This window comes from Zeus faber, assembly GCF_960531495.2.
Source record: "Zeus faber genome assembly, chromosome: 6".
NCBI lineage: Eukaryota > Metazoa > Chordata > Actinopteri > Zeiformes > Zeidae > Zeus > Zeus faber.
Window position 1 is genome coordinate 31,968,128 of NC_137201.1, and position 19,914 is coordinate 31,988,041.

Here is a 19,914-nt window from a genome sequence, read left to right on the forward strand (position 1 = left end):
ACCCGCCGGGATCCGAAAACTAGTCGGCTCCCTGTTTCCGCTTCTTCTCGATGAAGAACTGAGAAACAGAGATGGAGACGACTCGCGCGTGAAACACCCGAACCCTTTAATGAACGTGCTCGCGCGCCGACACGAACGCGACCCCGCCTCTCACCTTGCGCAGGGCGGCAAACGCCGGGCCGAAGGTTGCGTGTGCGCCGGTTCGAGTCCTGATCCAGCCTGGGAGTTTGGAAAGAGTGGCAGGTCGAGAGTAACGTCTGTCACACATCACGATGGCGGCGTAGTCGCCGCGGTGACGGATGGCTCGTCCTGTGGGCAGAGGAAAGGGAGACGCGTGACACCGCCCCCGACAGACACAAGCGCACGAGCTTCTTTTTTTAATCGGGCCTCAGGTTATTACCGATGGACTGGTTGACGGCCTTCATGCAAAGGTTTTCTATCAGGGCTTGGCCGGGGCTCCTCCCTGCGGTGCTGGGCTGAAAGACACAGCAGAGGTCAGGTCGTGTAGCGCCGCAGGTATCACAAAAACCACGAACATCGGAGGCCGCCACAGCGGCCTTCAAAAGACGGGCGCCACAGAACTGCCAGTGAAAGCCATAGTAACGTGACTAATGCCTTGAGATGCAGCATGTTTTGGTGCAGTATAAACATATCTGTACTGAATACATTCAGGAGGGTTGTCAGTAAGGGCTTGCATCACACTTTATTGGACGCTGCGATGGCTGCTCTGACCGCCGCAAAGGAAGCAGCACGATGACTATTCCAATGAGCCAAGGAGCAGCAGCGAAATGCGCGAAGGGGAGATTGTCGTGTTCCACAAACACTTACCATTTCTAGCTATCGCTTTAATAACGCGTGGTGACGCGTTTTCAAAGTTTTAAAGAAAAAAAAAAAAAAGGCCTCACCATGTGCTTGTCCAGATAAGACATCTTTTCCTGCAGCTCTGGAGACTTAATGTTGGGGTACGGCATCCCCACCATCACCACGCATCTGTTGTGGCACACAGCGGAGAACGTTATGTGGTGTGGTTTACAGCCGCCGCCCACGTGTACCACCTGTCATGTCACGCACCTGCCCAGGTCGTCGGAGAAGTTGATGCCTTCGCTCATCTTTCCTCCGACCACAGAGAACAGCAGGGCCCCAGTGCAACCGTCGCAGGCTCCGGCGCAGCGCTGACGGACGAGGCCACGAGAGCGAGGGTTAGTACGGCGTCCCGCGTCGTGCGATGCGGACAGCGTGCGGCGTGTGGAGCCCTACCTGGATGCAGCGGGAGAAGTCGCCCAGCACCTGCTCCACCTGGTTGGCTTTCTTCGGCTCCTGGAAGATCTGAGGAGACACGTGTACAGTGATACCGGGGGGTTCAGCGGCAGTTTGCCAGCGCAGGCGTCTTAAACCCCGGTCGGCTGCCGAGCTGCCGCCACACTACCACACCTTTAACACGGCCCTACATTGATCTATTTCATTCATCATCTCAAAAGGATCGTCTGCTTTTTCCAAAAACCCGACAGCCCCGGTCGCTACTCTCTCACAGCCCCGGTCAGACGGTCGGATCAAGCTGAGCGCTGCTTGTGTCCTCTTAGTATTCTGGGATGGAAAACAAACATCAAGAACCTTTTTCTTGCTGGCCAGGCGGGCGAGGGCTCCGCTGGCCTCCCAGTGGGAGATGATCCTCCTGGAGTAATCGTAGGAAGGAAAGAAGCACACCACGCCGCCGGGAACGACGTTGCAGAGGTTGGAAAGGACGCGGCCCGTCTCATCCATCTGTCCAGAATAAATGTTTGGAGTAAATAAATGTGTTTTTACGAGCAACGGAGTCGGCAGACAAGGTGTACGCATGCTGGTGTTACCATGCGCGGAGTGTCTCTGTTCTGGAAAGTGAAATTCAGTTCCTGGCCCGAGGGACCGCTGCACAGGACCAGGGGCAGGATGTTCTCTGGAGGAATAACATGACCTGCAGACAGACAGCAATGTTCATCCTTGGCGTGGTCAAAAATGTGTTTTTGGACAATCCTTAAAGTGGTAATCCATAAAATTATTTAGTGAAAAAAAACAACAAAAAAAAAAACATGACTTTTTTTTCCCGCTGGCACTAAGAAACGCTCATGCAATGTATTTGCGTTAAATATGTGCTCCTATATACACTGTTCCTATTGTTGGTGGCGGGGTCCAGCAAGAATGCACTCGTCGGTAACACGCAAGAAGTGAAAAAGCGGCCAGGGTGGACACAGAAAAAAACAGAACAGCACCCTTGGATGAAAAAATATCCTCACCACGGCACCGCCTCAGGTAAACGAAAACAAAAAAAAGATGAGGGTAGAGCTGGACGGTGAAAACATTATGTTACAGTTTGGATTCTGGGACTTGTAGTGTAATCCACCCAACACAGACAATACTATGGATTTCCACTTTGAAGATAAGACCAAATACATGCACAGATGTAGGCACTGGGGGAGAAAAATGATCATAAATTGAGTCAATACGTCTTTGGAAAATTCGACTCACCGCAGGAGAACTCGGCGATGCGCTCCGCTGCCACCCCGGCAGAAAACAGCAGCTCCTGCTTGAAGTCTGAAACCTATAGATCCATACGTGTAGTCAGAAATATGACATGAAACACACACACACACACACACACACACACACACACACACACACACACACACACACACACACACACACACACACACACACACACACACACACACACACACACACACACACACACACACACACACACAGCTGATGGTACAGTTTGAAGACTACAACAACAACCTACAGGCTGCATGGTTCCTCCGGCGATGATCACTGCCCTGCATTGCTTCAGCACCTGTGCAAAGTGCACCGCTGGGTTCAACAGGAAGAACTTGACGGTGCTCTCCGACAACGTCCCTGCAAGCAGAGCGCAAGAGGCCACGCTGGGAACCGCAACCTCAAATATGTCTGTTCCATACGTTCATCTGTTCACAGAAGCGGGGCTACGCAGTGAGCGTATGCAGGGATGATGTCACGCAATATAATATAATAATAATAATTTAAAAAACGGTGGTACCTTGCGTCTGAACCACCATCTTGCCATCTGCGTTGGTGTTGGTGAGCGCCATGAGGAAGCCCTCTATCTGCATCAGAGGGGAGGCTGACAGCACTTTCTCAGCGTCTGCCGCCCCCTGCTGGTCCGCTGCAAAAACTGCACATGCGGTCTTGCTCGTAAATCGTAAAGGAGGATGGGCCATCCACACATTCAATCTCTGCCTTGTTTTATTTATATAAAAAGCCAAATCGCCCAAAGCTTTGTGGGTCTTGATAATAAAGACATCATTCTTTATTATCAAGACCCACAAAGGATTTGGCGCTCGGGACATCTTCACTGTGGAGCTTGTACGATGCAGAAGGCTTCAGTCACTGGATTTGGTGAAGAAGGGAGGTCAACCTCTTATTTAAGATCAGAAAAAAGCTTGGAGCGGAGAGGGATGCAGTAGATAATGTACCATGTATTCGTGCTTTGCCTTTATTAATGTGAAATGGGTGCAGCTCATCGCAACCTTTTGCAGTATTTGCTTATCTTCCCTCCATTGTGTCTACATTTTACAAAGGAATGAGTCTATAATGTATCTATTAAAAAAGACCTCTCACCCTGCTATCAGATCAGAGAATAATTCAAATCACTGGCGTTGAAGGCTGAAGGGCATTTGACCCAAGTAAAGTAAGTTATGATATGAAGTCTTTCAACAGCTTGAATGGTGGCAGTATATGACATTACAGCCACGACTAATCAAATGCCGCTGACGCCCCTGGGGAAAACAAAATCCCTGCGGTAGAGTTCAGTGGACCGACCTGCCGCGGTGCTCTGGCCGCTCTGCAGCGTCTGGAGGTAGCGGCTCAGTCCCTCCGTGCGACGGTTCTCTTTGTTGGAGCCGTTGGTCAGGGAGCTGCTCTGAGGGTGCAGCGTCACACCCGTTCCCGCAAACTTTTCCATGAAGCCACACAGCTGCGGACGGGAGGCACGGGTGACGTTTCAATATGTGGGAGAGGTCAAACGACATTCAAATCACCATGCGAGTAGTGAAAGACAATAAGCTTTATTGTAATCTTCTGAAAGCTCTGCTACGTCATTATTTTAACGTCCGGTTGGCAAATTTTGTCTCCACAAAAGCCACAAAAGCGGCCGCTGCTCATAGATGATCGCATGCTATTACTTTGATGTGCAGGACAACGGTATTGCAACTGAAATATAGGTGTCACAAAATGATTGTGCTAAATAACGGTCATCTTTGATTTTACTGGTACAGAACAAGACTTGTGAGTGGTAGTGATAGGAAGGTCTTTTTAAGATTTGTCATGAGAATAGAGCAAACCAGTGCGTCTCCAACAAGTTCAATAATTCTAAATGTTGTTGGTTTTACGGCACAACAGCCTAACAGGACCTCGTACTGCCCTCGTCTACAAAACCTATGTATATTTTTCCCCCCAACTGATTAAAGCCTAGAGAAATACGCTACCGCAAATGTTTAAATTTGCTTTATAAAACCATTGTTGCCATGTGATATAATTTAAAATCCAATTTGTGTACAATTTTAAAAAGTCTGTGTCCTAAACCTATTAGCAGCTATTTATATTCATGCCCTGTGGAGAGAAAAAATAAATGAGTTGCTGACCCCTGATAGAGGTTCAGTGTAAGTCAAAGTCATGCATGGATTCCCCAGGAAGCATCATTTCAATAAAAGGTACCCGAAGGTACTTTGTACTTACTTTTCTGCTGATCATGCTCTTCTCAAAGTATCTCTGTAACTTTAGCGAAAAGGAAAGGAAGGACAGAGCAGAAAGAAAAGAGGGTTGAAAAATGTGCTTTAGATAAGACCCACAGCTGAGATGATGGATCCATTTTGAAGTCCAACTCCGTGTAATGATTTTCCTACGGCGGCTCCAACACATTGACTCCAGTCACCACCAAACTGTTTTGACTAATGTGACTTGCTGAGCATCAAAATCTAAATAATTTCATCATCTAAAGCATTTTAAAATGGCACTCGGCGTGACATACGATTATGTGAGCTGGAACGCCCACTCAGTAAAGCAAAGAAGAAGTATAAAAAAAACATTTAATTCAAAATCCTCCTCCAGCGCTTTAGTTCAAGATGCCGCTACGTGCACTTTCACGCCGCACCACTGATGCCGGCTGCAAGCCTAGTGTTGGTGAGAACCTGCGTAATTTACCACGCGTTTCCATTGTGTTGTGACTAACCATATACCCAGTTTCTGTCTCTTTGGTTTCCGTTCTGTTCTATTTGGATCTCGTGCCAGACCTCTGTGGTGCGGGGATGGTGTGGATTGAGCAGCCACACCTGTCTCTAGGTCACCAGGGCCCAGGATCAGAGTGGCTGCACACCTGTTGCTCGTTGCTTGGTCTAGCGAGCAGCAGGTAAAACCCCCATCCCCACACTCACACTCAGGAGAGGAGCCCTTGTCATGACACATCGCCACCTGCTCCTGGCTTGTTCCACCCAGCCCGCTCTCAACAATAAACTCTGTGTCTGAAGCCCTGTCATCTGTGTCTCTGTGCCGGAGGTCCCTGAAAGCGCCACTGGGGTGGTGTGTGGAAGGCGAAACTGACACAACTTCTATTAGTTTTTTCCTCTTCTTTTAACACAACTGAACCATTTATTTTAGCCAGTATTCTTTCAGCGCAATTGGACTTAAGTAACAATCGTCTGGTGTGGATTCTTGACTTTTTAACAAATAGGAGACAAAGAGCGAGGGCAAACGGATTTCTTTCTGAACAAGATTGCTCCTCCACTGTCTCCCCACAAAGCTGTGGGCTTTCACCCCTATTATTATTATTATTATTATTATTATTATTATTATTATTCCTCTGCACAAATACGTGTCAGAGCAGGTGTGAAAAGAGGGAAACAGGAGCATGATAAAGTATGCAGATGATTCTGTTATTGTTAGTAGGCCCCAGGACAATGAGACCAGACCGTGCCTGGTCGTCGAAGACTTCATCAGGGGGTGTGAGGAGTCCTATCTTCAACTAAGCACATCTAAAACCAAATTCATGATTGATTTTAAAATAAGTTATATCCATTTAAGGGTCAGACAGAGTAATGTGTGCAATTCTACAAATATATCTTGGGACAATCAGATTCAAAACTAAACCTTGAAGCAAATTGTGAAGCCGTGTGCAAAGAGGGGCGCCAGCGTTTGTTTCATCTGAGGAAACTGTCCTATTTCCACACTGACAAAACCCTGATGACCTTATTCTACCGTGCTTTTATTTAATCATTTTTTAATTTTTTTTCTTTGTCACAGTTTGAAACCTATCTTTTAAGAGCAGAAACTCTCTGAATCTTATTGTTACACGGTCTGGTAGGCTGGTTGGTGAGTCACAACTTAAGCCAGCGTCCCCCTACACCAGACAGCTGCACATTACCGGCTCGATTTTAAATGACAACTCCCTCCCTCTGCACAGTGAAGTTCAGCTCCTTCCTTCCAGACGGAGGTTTGTGGTCCCGAGGTGGAGAACAAAGCGGTATAAAAACAGCTTTGTTCTCCCAGCCCTCGCTCGGATGAACAAGTCGCAGCAACACTGCGCAGATGCTTACAGGAGCAACCTTTATTTATTCAAGTTTAGCGGTTTAGAGATGATCGAAGACTGGAGCACTTCATGCTTGTCTGTCGTCTGCGTTGTTTGTAATTGTAAAATGTGTGTCAGGGCGGACGCCTCGTCTGCTGCAAACCAAATCTACCTACGGGTACAAGTAAAGTAACATGAACCTGAGAAAACTCGGGGGGGAGAGCCGGATGTGAAAACGGCTGGAGGTGGCCGTTAATAATTACGTTGTTGCAATGTTATTATTATTATTATTATTATCTTCTTCTTCTTCCTTCGTATATCATCAGATGGCCAACTCAGTGTCATATAGCCACGCCATTATTATTATCTGTATTACCTTGAACAAGTTGATGTTGTCAATCTGGGCCTTGAACAGGAAGTTGTTAATTGTAAGCAGTTCTGTTCCTGACAGGGAAGGACAGATCATTATAATTAAAAAATAATAATGATTATTATTATAATTTAGTATATGTAGAAATATATATACTGTGGGGTTGGTGTGTATTTGGTGTATACCATGGCCCTCACCTGGCTGGATCTTCTGGCTCTGGGGGCTGGGACCTACCTTACCTACAGGTAATTGATTGAAACCAGAACAATTACAAAAATACAAGACATTTCCAGTGTTACAAGAACCACACAGGGGAAACAACAATGTGGGGTTTTATCTCAAAAACACTCACCACCAAGCACCTGAACGAGCCTCTCAAGCACAAAGAGGATTTGTTTGATGTACATCAGGTTCTTGGCCTTTAATCTGCTCCTAACAGCACACACACACACACACACACACACACACACACACACACACACACACACACACACACACACACACACACACACACACACACACACACACACACACACACACACACACACACACACACACACACACACACACACACACACAGCATTGGTTGGTAGCAGAGCTCGGTTTGGGTTAAAGGAACTGTGCGTGTGGACAGATGCACTTCTACTCACTTGTAGCGTTCAGAGTACTGAGTGAGCTGCGAGTGGGCGCGGCAAAGCTGTTGAAAAGCAGATGTTTTTACTTGTTTTATGAAGAAAATCACAAAGAATGTCCAATTTCAAATAACACAGCAAACACGCTGAATTTCAAGACTGGGTGGATGCATACCTGCGCTCCTGTGAGCTCTTTGCTGTGTATAGAGGAGAGAGTGTCACTGAGGTTGTGGGCTTCATCAATGATTAGAACCTAAAAAAAAGGAGACAGATATAACTGTACTTCTAAAGCCTCAAGATGGTAAAGCTGAGCTACGGTCAAAAATCAGTTCAAATTTGTAATTCAAACGGAATTGAACGCAAAACAAGATTCAAGATTCAAGAGGTTTATTCGTCACATACATATACATACTTTCATACATATATGCAGTGAAATGTAATACGTCTTCCCGCGTAGAATTTCAACCGGCCACTCTGCTTCCACAGATAAAAAGTCCCAAAGTTGTTAGTTTAGGGAAATTTTTATATCCATGAGTGAATCGCGGCCGTAAGAGGTAACCTCAAATTTTTTGGCGGACATTATGATAAAAACGGAAAAAAATACTAAAATGTGTAGAAGTCGACCGGAGCATCGCCACCAAACAAATAAGAATGAGTAATAAAAATAAGGGAAAACAATAGGTTGTTTAAAAAGCACCCATTTGCTAATAACCTGCTCTTGCTTATACACTTTTACTCGAAAATATAATGTTCAGATTTTGCCCTATTCATAAGCCATATTAAAATATATTCAATAAAAAGAAAACGTGTGTTTTTTCTAAGCAAATAATGTAATATATTTCAAGAGTGCTGAGAATAAAGAAAGAAATCAAACCATCACCCCTAGAATGAGCCTTATATTAGAAATGATCATCTTGAGGCATCGCTCAACCCCACCTGTCCCTTCAGCTGGACTCCAGAGTATCGTCTCGTAGCTTCATGTAGAACCGTCTGGTACGGCAACACCACCAACTGCAACAGCAAACAACACCTTAAAAAGTTACTCATATGCTGTACTAAGTAAAGGAATAAATATTAAGGCTGTCAATCGAGTAAAAAATTTAATCAAATTATTTGCATGATCTGCAATTAATTAATGAAATTAATCGCATGTATCAATATTTGCTGGCAAGAGCCCCCGAATGATGATATTTCAATTCAAAAACATGACATTGTTGTGGCAGACGAGTAAAGCATTGAACAGACAGAGACATAGTTATAGAGGTCAACATAGTTTTATTTTTTCAGTATCTCGATTCTTGAAGTGTGTGGCGTAGCTCTGCTGAGTTCTGCTTCTCGCAGAATGTCCTCAAGGCTGGACCACACCTCCTCTCTCTCTCTCTCTCTCTCTCTCTCTCCTCTTGGTCGGCACTTCAAGTCTTTGAAGTGTCGGTGGGAGGGGGTGCTGAAGCCAGCTGGAGCCATCCATTATCGGTGTCAGCTCGCCGCTGGGCCAGGTCCTACTTGAAAGCGGTCTTGAACCTCACCACGTACACCGGGTCCTCATCAGAGAGCTTGGTGATGCGGTACCGATGGCAGAGTGCAGGCAGCACCACAGAGCATGAGACGTAGGCCTCACCCCCAAGGATCTCAGTCACATACCTGCAGTGCCAGATAAGAGACACATACGATAATTAAAGTTTTCTTGTATTAAAACGACATTAGTACAATTAATTTAGGCAAGGCAAGTTTATTTTAACGCCAATTCATACACAGTGGCAATTCAAAGAGCTTTACAAAGACACAATAAAAACATACACTAAAAAGATAGGTGAAATAATAAAATATGATATAAAATGTAATACAAAATATATTATTCCAAAATAAAATTCATTTGAAATTAAAATGTAATTTCCATTTTAATTACGCAAGTGTGGCAATAATGCTAGTGAGGTGGGTGGGTGTGGGGGGGGTGTTTACCTGCAGGGTTCAAGAAGGATCTCCAGGCTCTGCAGTTTGTCCCGCTCAGCTGGGGTCAGCATGACTAACGTGTGCTTGGGCTAAAGTAGCCTTTGCAGCCTCCCGGTTCGCTGGAGGGCTGCGATCATTGCGAGCGACGGGTTCCATCTTTTGTTTTCTGTGTCACACAACTGGTGAACTTTACAAACTATTGTTCAGCTTGATGGTGGCTTGGAAGCTGAATCGGAGGACGCACTTTGAAACGCTTCCCTTAACTCCTTTTCTTCTACCATAGCAATTGGCCTGCGGCCCACAGCAATCTATTTTGCAATAGATTCTGTCAATCTGTCAGAGGTAGACTTGCTCATTCTGTGCTGCATGCTCTCGGTAGGTGAGGGCTGGTGAGGCCCGTTGCCTGTAGTAGCAGCTGGGGTTGGGCTGACTGCAGAACTAGCAAAAGCATGCTTTGCATTGAAATGATACTTCAAACTTGAATTGCACAAATTATTTCTTGCAGAGAATGCATATGACTGCATATGTATCTACTGTTCCATCCTAACCCGCTCACCAGGGGTCAGGTATTTTTGTAAGCGCATTATTGGGTTGTTTTTTTTATTAATAAACAAACTGAGAGCCTAAATTGACAGCCCTTATAAATACAAAATAATAAATACTTTGTTTAATGTCCTCTACTCAACAGTGTACTCAAGTGAATGTATTAAAGTACTTGATATTAATTCTGAAGTTATACTTCAATGTTCTAAAGATTTTAGTGAGAAGACACATTTCATCCTTAATATATTCATCTCCATTGTCTAAAGCAAAATATTATTATTAATAATAATAATAATAATAATAATAAATATAAAAATAATAAAATAAAATTTTAATTTTTAAAATAAAGGTATGAAGTGCCCTAAAATGGAACTACTCAAGTTAAGAACAATACCACAGAAACAACTGAAACAAAACAAACTTCCTAACACAATACTGGTAAGTTATAAATATACCAGTGAAAAGAATACTAGAATAAATAATAATAATAATAATAATAATAATAAGAAGAAGAATAATAACAATAACCTTTATTTGTATAGTACCTTCCATACGCGTCATGTAACTTGAAGTGCTTTAAGTTGAAAGAAGACCATAAGATAGTGACAATAAAAGCAAAGCAAAATTAATTAATGAAGTAGAATTAAATAATTAAAAGAATAAAATTAATTTTAAACAGGGTAACAATAAGCGTTCCTTAGGGAATTATTTCCTTATTTCATTGGCGATTTTACTATCATGAGACCCAAAAGGCATAACCAAATTGAATAAATAAAAATGTGAAGACGCTTAAAGAATGGAAACAGAAGCAGGCATCTTGAAGGAGAGTGAGAAGGTCTGACCTGTGCTGGGGGAACAGCAAGGCGTGTGGCGTAGTAGGGGCAGGCGTGCATCTCCCGGCCCCGGACGGCGAGCTGCTCGATGTCCTGCACGGCCCCCAGCACCTCGTCCCTCAGGCGCTGTAGGGCCGCCGCCCCCATATAGGGACACACGCTCTTTGCCGTCCCGCGCTTACGCTTCGCTCCCTCCTCGGAATGAGAATTCTCTGTGGAGGTTAAAGTTCAAGTTCAAGTTCAAGAGATAGACACTGCAAATCTCAAATAAATCTTATCAGATACAGCTGTCACATTTGTTACTTATTCGCCTTATTGCAATCATTTGAGCTGACCATTGCATTCTACAATCAGAATTTTCCATCGAAATTTCAGGATAATTTAAAACCAATGTTAGAATTGTTGCATAGATATTCAAGATTCAAGTTTCAAGATTCGAGAGGTTGATTTGTCACATACACATTACATACGATCATACATACAGTATATGCAGTGAAATGTCTTTGCAACGCACCCGGAGATTATGCAGGTAGTTACTAAACCGAACATAACTAACTAGCTAACTAACTGGACTAACTGATTCCTAAAACGTCATGTAGTTAGGGATAGAATAATATAAAATAAAATAAGACTCAAAAAGGTAATACTGAGTGGGGGTACAAAATAGAAATAAAGGGAATAGACTTGTGTATATGGGATAGGCTATTATTTATATACAGATATGTGCAGTAAAGTGTATGTGAATAAAGTGAGGTAGTGTGTATCTAGATATACAGTACAGTATACAACAGTACGGCACAGCAATACAGTAACACCAAACAGAACATCAATACAGCGCAGTATGCAGTAACCCAGTGCAGTGATACAGTATGCAGTACAGTATGCTACATACAGTACAGTAAGGCAGTGGGGCCTATGTCAGTGTCTCAGTGAGGGCCCCTGGTGAGTTCAGCATTGACAGTCCTTATGGCTTGCTCACCCTGTCAAAAGAAGTCCTATTAATCACAAACGGCGCGTGCACCCTCGGTTGTAATTCTCTCCTCAAGTCCACAATCATCTCCTTGGTTTTGCTGATGTTCAGGAGGAGGCTGTTGTCCTGGCACCAGAGTGACAGGTCAGCCACCCCCTTACGGTAGGCCTTCTCATCGTCGACAGTGATCAGGCCCACCACGACGGTGTCGTCAGCAAACTTGATGATGGTGTTGGAGCTGGACCGGGCCACACAGTCATGTGTGTACCGGGAGCACAGTAGGGGGCTGAGGGCGCAGCCCTGGGGCGGGATCCTGTGTTCAGGGTGAGGGAGCTGGACATGTGCCTCCCCACCCTAACAGCCTGGGACCTGGCTGTGAGGAAGTCCAGGATCCAGGCACACAGCAGAGTGTTCAGTCCTAGCTCCTGCAGCTTGACAGCCAGTCTGGTTGGAGGCGATCTTCGGGGCAGGGATGACGGTGGACCTCTTGATGCAGGACAGGACCACCGACTCGGTCAGGGAGACGTTGAATATCGTAGTGAGCACAGGGGCTAGCTGAATAGCACAGCTCTTCAGTACTCGCCCAGATATGCCATCTGGGCCCGCAACCTTTCCTGGTGCTCACATGCATCAGAGCCGTCCTGACGTCATGCTCAGACACTGAGAGTGCGCGCTCATCCACAGCGGTGTAACTCCAATTAGCCGGCAAGCTAACGGTTGTGGACCTTGACAAGACCGTCGTCCGGTCGTTGACAAGACCTTCGTTGTAAGCGGCCGTGCAAACATTCAGATCGCGGGGATGGATTTATCCACCCACGTTTTCTGTTTCGGAAATATCCGAACTTTCCCCTTGGGAACAATGCTATCGGCTATGTAGCTCGTAGCTACTTCTGTAAATTTGCTGACGTCACTGGAACTTGATTGGAACATGTCCCAGTCGACGTCAGTCAGAGGGTCTTGAAGCGTGGCTTCTGATTGGTCCGACCACTGCTTTATGTCCCTCGTCACTATTGTTCTACGCGATGCACAGCTTTGTAAACAAGAAGTAACGAGATGGTGGCATGAGCCGACTTCCCCAAAGCAGTGAACGAGATGATCTTGTATCCGTTGTTGTACAGTGTGTAGCTGTGGTCCAAAGTTATATCTCCCCTGGTGGCACACGTGATGTGTTGGTGGAAATTAGGCAGAACTTTTTTAAGGTTCGCTCTGTCCCCAGTAGTCCCGATAGTACTGTGACGGTGTCCGCTTGCGGTGGAATATAAACCGCCGAATTCCCGGGGGTAGATAGAATGGCAGCTTGAGATGGTCAGCTGTTCCAGGTTCGGCGAGCAGGAGTGGGAGAGAGTCTTGATGTTGTTGGGGTTACACCACCGGCTGTTTATCATGAGGCAGACCCTCCACCCTTGGATTTCCCCGACTCCTCCGACCTGTCGGAACACAGAGAAGGCCTCGGCTGGATGTATGGCGTGGTCCTGCACCAGCGGGTTCAGCCACGTCTCCTTCAGGCAGAGGACGCAACAGTTTCTCATATCTTGTTTGAATGTAATCCTCACTCGAAGGTCATCCATCTTATTCTCCAGGGACTGGACATTGGCAAGAAGGATGCTTGGCAGAGGTGGATGGTAAGGTAGCGTCCTCATTCTGACTTGAATGCCGCCTCGTTTATCCCGGGTGCTTCCTCCGTGGGCCCACCCGTGGAACAGCAGACCCATAATTACATTTACATTACATTTAGTCATTTAGCAGACGCTTTTATCCAAAGCGACTTACAATTGTTCAAACGCCGATGGACGCAGCCATCAGGAGCAATTAGGGGCTAAGTGTCTTGCTCAAGGACACTACAGCATGCTAGCAGGAGGAGCCTGGGATCCAACCAGCAACCTTTAGATGACTAGACCACCAGCTCTACCGCCTGAGCTACCATCCCCCTACCATAATCGTTGCCACTCTGGATAAATAGTCCCAAAGATGTTCTTTCAGGGATTTTTTCCCTGCCAATGAGTTTTTGGTGGACATAGTGATATAAAATGGAAAAAAATACAAAATTGTGTGTGGTCGACACGGAGCGCTCGCGCAGGCGACTGCAGGGGGCAGCACCACAATCGCAAGAGAGAATGTAAAAGAATAACCAGATTAGTTGAGTTACCCGGATATTGATGTACCTTCTTCCATTGCTCCATGGTCCAGTTTTGATGCTCACATGTCCATAGTAGCCGCTTTCGGCGGTGGACAAGGGTGAGCATGGGCACTCTGACCAGTCTGCTGCTACACAGCCCCATACGCAGCAAGTTGTGATGCACTGTGTGTTCTGACACCTTTCTCTGTGTAGCTCTGTGGGATAGGACCAGATGGGCTAGACTTCACTCCCCACACGCATTACTGAGCTTTGGGCGCCCATGACCCTGTCACCGGTTCATCGGTTGTCCTTCCTCGGACCACTTTTGGTAGGTACTAACCACTGCAACACCCCACAAGGCCTGCTGTTTTGGAGATAATCTGACCCAGTTATCCAGCCATCACAATTTGGCCCTTGTCAAAGTTGTTCAGATCCTTACGCTTTCTAATTTATCCTGCTTCCAACACATCAACTTCAGGAACTGGCTGTTCACTTGCTGTCTAATATATCCCACCCCTTGACGGTACCATTGAAACGAGATGAGCAATGTTATTTACTTCACCTACAGTGGTTTTGATGTTGTGGCTGATCGGTGTCTATTTCCAACTGCTGCTTTCCAACTGCTGGATTAAATTCAAATTTTCCTCACATAATCTGTCGAAAAAGCGATTCTGGAACGTTTTTATTACATAAGGATTTCAATAACAAAACCTGGGGGAATATCACATGTTTTCAATGATGATGTTTTTCAAGGGATTTTCAAGCAGTTTAGCACAAAGCGGGCTATTTTCATACTATTCCACTTCTGAAATTCAAACTTCAAGCACCTCAAGGACCTGGTAAGAACCCTGTTCAATAGGCAGACATAGAGTAGCACTAGTATAGGCTTAAAAATGTGATATTGGCATAAAATGAAGAAAACAATTAAATTGTTAACCACAATTATTTGTATTTACAGTCAACTAAAATGTCAAAACTGTGACAGCCCTATGATCCAAATACTACATTAATATTCAAAAGAAAGTGAGTTACATTGGAAAATTATATGGAAATAGACAAGAATTTATGGAACTTTCTGTGTACTGACATTTCTTTTCTTTTCTTTTTTTTTTACACCACAGGGTATTTGTTGCCGTTTCACTCCCAATCTCTCACCGTGTTTGTTCTTTTGCATCTCCATGCAGCGGTCGTTGATGCGCTGGATGCTGCCCAGACGAAGCACCTCATCATTGACGCACAGATTCTACAGGGGACAGAGCTGATTGTGGGTCTCTTTAAACCTTCAACTGTAACATTTTGTTTCATTCTGCCTAAAATCAAAGGTGGAAAATCCGGATTATAAAATTAAAGTACTAAACGGCACAGTAGTAAACTGGTTTAAATCCTACTTAAAGGATAGGGGCTATTTTGTGTCTATAGGTAATTACACATCCGGGCAGACAAAAATAACATGCAGAGTTCCCCAAAGCTCCATTTCGGGGCCTCTTCTGTTTAACATCTACATGCTCCCACTGGCTCGGATTATGGAAAACAACGAAATATGTTACCATAATTACATAGACAACACACAAATTTAAATAACCATATCCCCAGGGGACTAGGGTCCAATACAATCACTGAGCAAGTGCATTGAACAAATCAATGATTGGATGTGCCAATTAAACAAAAAGAAGACTGAAGTAATTGTTTTTGGAGCCGAGGATGAACGTCTAAAAGTCAATGCTCAGCTTCAATCGGAAATGCTAAAAAGCACAAACAAAGGCAGAAATCTTGGTCTAGTCATGGACTCTGACCTGAATTTCAACAGCCACATTAAAACAATTACAAAGTCAGCAATCACCTACAACTTGAAGACCTACTCAATTGAAGAATATATCAAGGATTAAAGGACTTATGTCTCAGCAGAATTTGGAAAAACTTGTCCATGCATTCATCTTTAGTAGACTAGACTAATGTAACGGTGTCTTTACAGGTCTCCCTAAAAGATCCATCAGACAGATGCAGTTGATTCAGAACGCTGCTGCTCAAGTTCTCATTAAGACCAAGAATATCCTTTCACTCCAGTTCTCAGATCTCTACACTATCTGTCAAAGAACTGATTTCAAAATACTACTGTTGGTTTATAGAGCACAGAATGGTTTAGGACCAAAATACATTTCTGATCTTCTGCCACATGATGAAACATCCAGACCTCTCAGGTCGTCTGGGACAGGTCTGCTTTCTGTCCTCAGGGTCTAAACTAAACATGGAGCAGAGAACAAGACTGAAGACTTTTATGTTTGCCATTGCCTTTTACTAAATTAAAATATATTAATTTCTTGCACTGCACCGTCACTTTTACTTGATTTTATGCATTATATTTCTTAACTTTATGTGTTCTTCCTTTTACAATGTGTTTATTTTGCACTATGCATTCTATGTATTCTATTTTTTTACTTTATGCATTCTATGTCCTTTAATAATGTGTTTCTTGGCACCTTGTCTTAATGCTTTTGTGTTTTATGTAAAGCACTTTGAAATGCCTTATTGTTGAAATGTGCTATACAAATAAACTTGCCTTGCCTTGCCGATTAGATTCAACCCAGAGGTCCAGGGCTGAGGCAGAAACATGGCATGACTTTTACTTTCTGGACCTGTAATTTTCCACCGCTACCTAAAACACAGATTATAACTCAAGACTGCTGCACTACTTTTTTCTATCACAGTGGAGTCAGTTGAGTGTGTATAGATACCTGCCGTGACCCGAGGGTGACCAGGCTTATGTCCTTGTTGAAGGGACTCTTTTGAACCTCGTGGACAAATTGAGCCAGCTGAGAGTGGGTACGGCTGCAGTAGTAGATCTAGGGAACCAGAAGTCCAGAGGTTTACATCAAAGTAATAAATGACAAAAAAAAAAAAAACAGAAACAAAAAACACTAATTTCAAAAACATTTGTGATCACTCAAAAGCGCGCACACACACACACACACACACACACACACACACACACACCTTTGTGGCATGTTCTTCTACCAGGTCATCATCTTCATCATCCTCGCCAACACAGAATCTGTGGATGTGTGGAAATACTATATGCATGTCCGTTTTCAATTTCCATTTTGGGAGTTGTGTTTGCCATACTTGTTCATGAGCCGCCCTTACTTGTTCTTGGCCTTTGAATCATCATCGCTCTCATATTCTGCAATGATGATTTCCTCTTCACCCGGGTCTCCCGATGCGTCCTGCTGACCCTCTTTACTCAGCTGGAGCAGTTTGAACGCCTCATCCTCTTCACAGCTCTACACGCACGCACACACGCACACACACACACACACACACACACACACACACACACTAAGAATTTTGACACAGTGAATACCTACAGTTTTCAGTTTTTGTAGAAAGGTTCTTGTCTTACCCTTCTTTTCATTGCATACTTCAGGTGGACATTGTTTCTGATCATTTCTAAGCGTTCTTCTCGCTTTTTTCTTTTCATCTCATCCTCCTGAGAAAGCACAAGGACAAAGGACAACAGATCTATACCAAAGGCCATAAGGAAAAAGTATTTTCTACAGAAAGACCAAATGCAGGTGTGGCGAACAAAGGGGCGTGGTCAAGCACCGGCTGCGGACGACAGCACCGTGTTTTTTCCCCACGGCCGCCAAGCTGCCTCGAGTCGTCCCAATCAGTGCTGTGCGGGCACTGATTGGGCCGACTCAAGGCATGGAGTTTTTCTAAATGTTTTGCTTGTCTTACAAGGGACATCGGCGCACAGGCTCGTGAGCAGCCCAGCAGAGCAACGCCATTCCTCCTGCGCCCAAGAGGATGACTATTAACCTCCATTATTATAAGACTCCTCAGACAGGTTAGGGTTTTGAGAGGGAGGCGGAGTCTTTCTGACCATGGTACGCTGACATGGCAAGAGTTTTATTGTCGATTGCAATATGTGGCACACAGGCCACAATTATAAATATATATATAGATATATATTTATCTGAGGAGTCTTATAATAATGGAGGTTAAAAATCGTTCTCTCGGGCACAGGAGGAATGGCGTTCCTCTGCTGGGCTGCTCACGAGCCTGTGCGCCGATCTCCTCTGTAAGACAAGCAAAACATTAAGAAAAACTCCCTGCCTCGAGTCCGCCCAATCAGCGCCGTGTGGGCGTTGATTGGGCCGACTCGAGGCAGCTTGGTGGCCGCGGGAAAAGGGAACCGTGCTGTCGTCCGCAGCCGGTGCTTGACCACGCCCTTTGTCCAGCACAGCAGGCAATGTCAGAAATATCTGGACACAAGAGCAGCGTCCCAAAACCAGAGAAAATACTGCTCCCGCTCCTCCTCTTTTGGGGATTTTTTTCTCCTCCCAAAAAAGAGGCGTTCCAAGTGCCACCCCAAGCAATTTTCAGAATATGACAACACCCCTAGTATGGAGGTGCCGATTCAGAAATGTAAGTATGTTATCGTTTATAAGAGGATATTACAAAAGTGTCAAATAATTATGACGTCAAAGACAATTTAATTCATGTAAAAAGTATATTTACAGCTTATTTGCAAATATGTTAAGTAAATACAATTTTGATTTAGTTATTTTGTCTGTTTACAGTTTCACCATTTTTCTAATCAATGAATCTGTGGACACAGATTACTTTATTCAGTGTCTTGATGAACAGAGGCGTTGAGCTGACTGCCAAGTTATATTCAATACATATACACGAGGGCAGCACACATGAGCTTGCATGGCAAATGTAATTGGCAACTGAGCAGACAGGGGTCATGACATGAAGTTGTGATTGTCCCTCTGCTTCAATGGTTAATAGCGCATATAAGGATGCCGAAGCCGTCCTGTTTCTCTTCTCTACCTCCTGCAGTTCTGGATGTAGCGTGCGAGAGAGGGCAGCAGGACAGCCTGGGATTCTACCTTTAACTTGGAGACTAAGTCCCGCTCCACCTTCTTCTGCACAAAGTCGGTGATCCAGTCAGGTTCTGCAGAGGAAGACGTGGCAGAAGACGTTTGAGGCACAGGGACGGGGAGCACGGCGGTAACAGAGAGGTCCGGCCCTCCTCCCTGCAGCAGAGCGTCCATCTCCCGTCTCCTCCGTTCCTCAAAGTCCCTCAGCCAGCTCAGCGCGCCACAGATCAGGCTCAGAGACTTTCCCTGGGGTAAGAGGACAGGCACACGCGTTACAATCTGAACGCAAATAAGTGAGTAACGGAATAGTAAACCACTGTTTGCTATTCTGCAAAAGTGCCCCCACAGACACCCCGATTTCCCATTCCCAAGAAAAACTCTTATTCCTCACAAACATACATACACTGTACCGTTCCAGTGGGACTCTCAAAGATGCCCACTTTGCCTTGCTCCAGTGCTCCGTACAAGGCCTGCATGAACTGCTCCTGAATGGCGTAGGGCTGGTATGGGAATGGGAATTTGGGGCTGCCGTTCTCCATGCTGATTACACTATTTGTTGCCTGGAAGGAGATGACATGGCATCTGCATTATTCAAAGCGCTAAATCCAACAGCATAACAAAATCCATCAAGACTAGAGATTGGTAACCCCTGAAAAGGTAGGTAGATAGATAGATAGAATAAAGTCATAACAATCAAGAAAATAGAAAAAAACACCCAGATGCAATAAACCGAAACATTGACTAAACAGATATTGGCAATACGAAGATCATTTCATGTGCTAAATTAGAAATATACTGTATACTATACTTAAACTACAACTAAATAAGTTAAACTCAGCCACCTCGTTTCGCCGAAAATTGAAATATCGTTCGATCTCACGCAACCGAACCCAACACCCTGCAACCCTTGATTATGGTCCAAGAATCAGTTAAGAAAATGACCATAAAACAAAGTAATGAGTAATATTTACACATATACTCACACATATACATATATACTCATACATATACATATATTTACATATATACTCACACATATACAT

The 19,914-nt window shown here is 44.6% G+C and overlaps 1 protein-coding gene across 1 annotated transcript; it reads right to left on the reverse strand.

The window, feature by feature from the left end:
• Nucleotides 1-19: 19 nt before the first annotated feature.
• ddx11 (DEAD/H (Asp-Glu-Ala-Asp/His) box helicase 11) lies at nucleotides 20-19,362 on the reverse strand (the record flags this gene model as incomplete). The annotated part of the gene is made up of 27 exons (XM_080002945.1): nucleotides 19,282-19,362; nucleotides 18,881-19,117; nucleotides 17,383-17,469; nucleotides 17,127-17,263; nucleotides 16,977-17,034; nucleotides 16,718-16,825; nucleotides 15,141-15,228; nucleotides 10,909-11,111; nucleotides 8,510-8,584; nucleotides 7,749-7,826; nucleotides 7,592-7,638; nucleotides 7,294-7,373; nucleotides 7,139-7,180; nucleotides 6,948-7,015; nucleotides 4,747-4,785; nucleotides 3,832-3,985; nucleotides 3,050-3,175; nucleotides 2,777-2,889; nucleotides 2,503-2,575; nucleotides 1,848-1,951; nucleotides 1,612-1,761; nucleotides 1,258-1,326; nucleotides 1,072-1,172; nucleotides 906-990; nucleotides 401-476; nucleotides 155-309; nucleotides 20-58 (listed from the first exon to the last, which is right to left on the reverse strand). Exons 1-27 carry the CDS (start codon nucleotides 19,345-19,347, stop codon nucleotides 20-22), a joined length of 2,658 nt encoding a protein of 885 aa, XP_079859071.1. The 5' UTR covers nucleotides 19,348-19,362.
• Nucleotides 19,363-19,914: the final 552 nt, after the last annotated feature.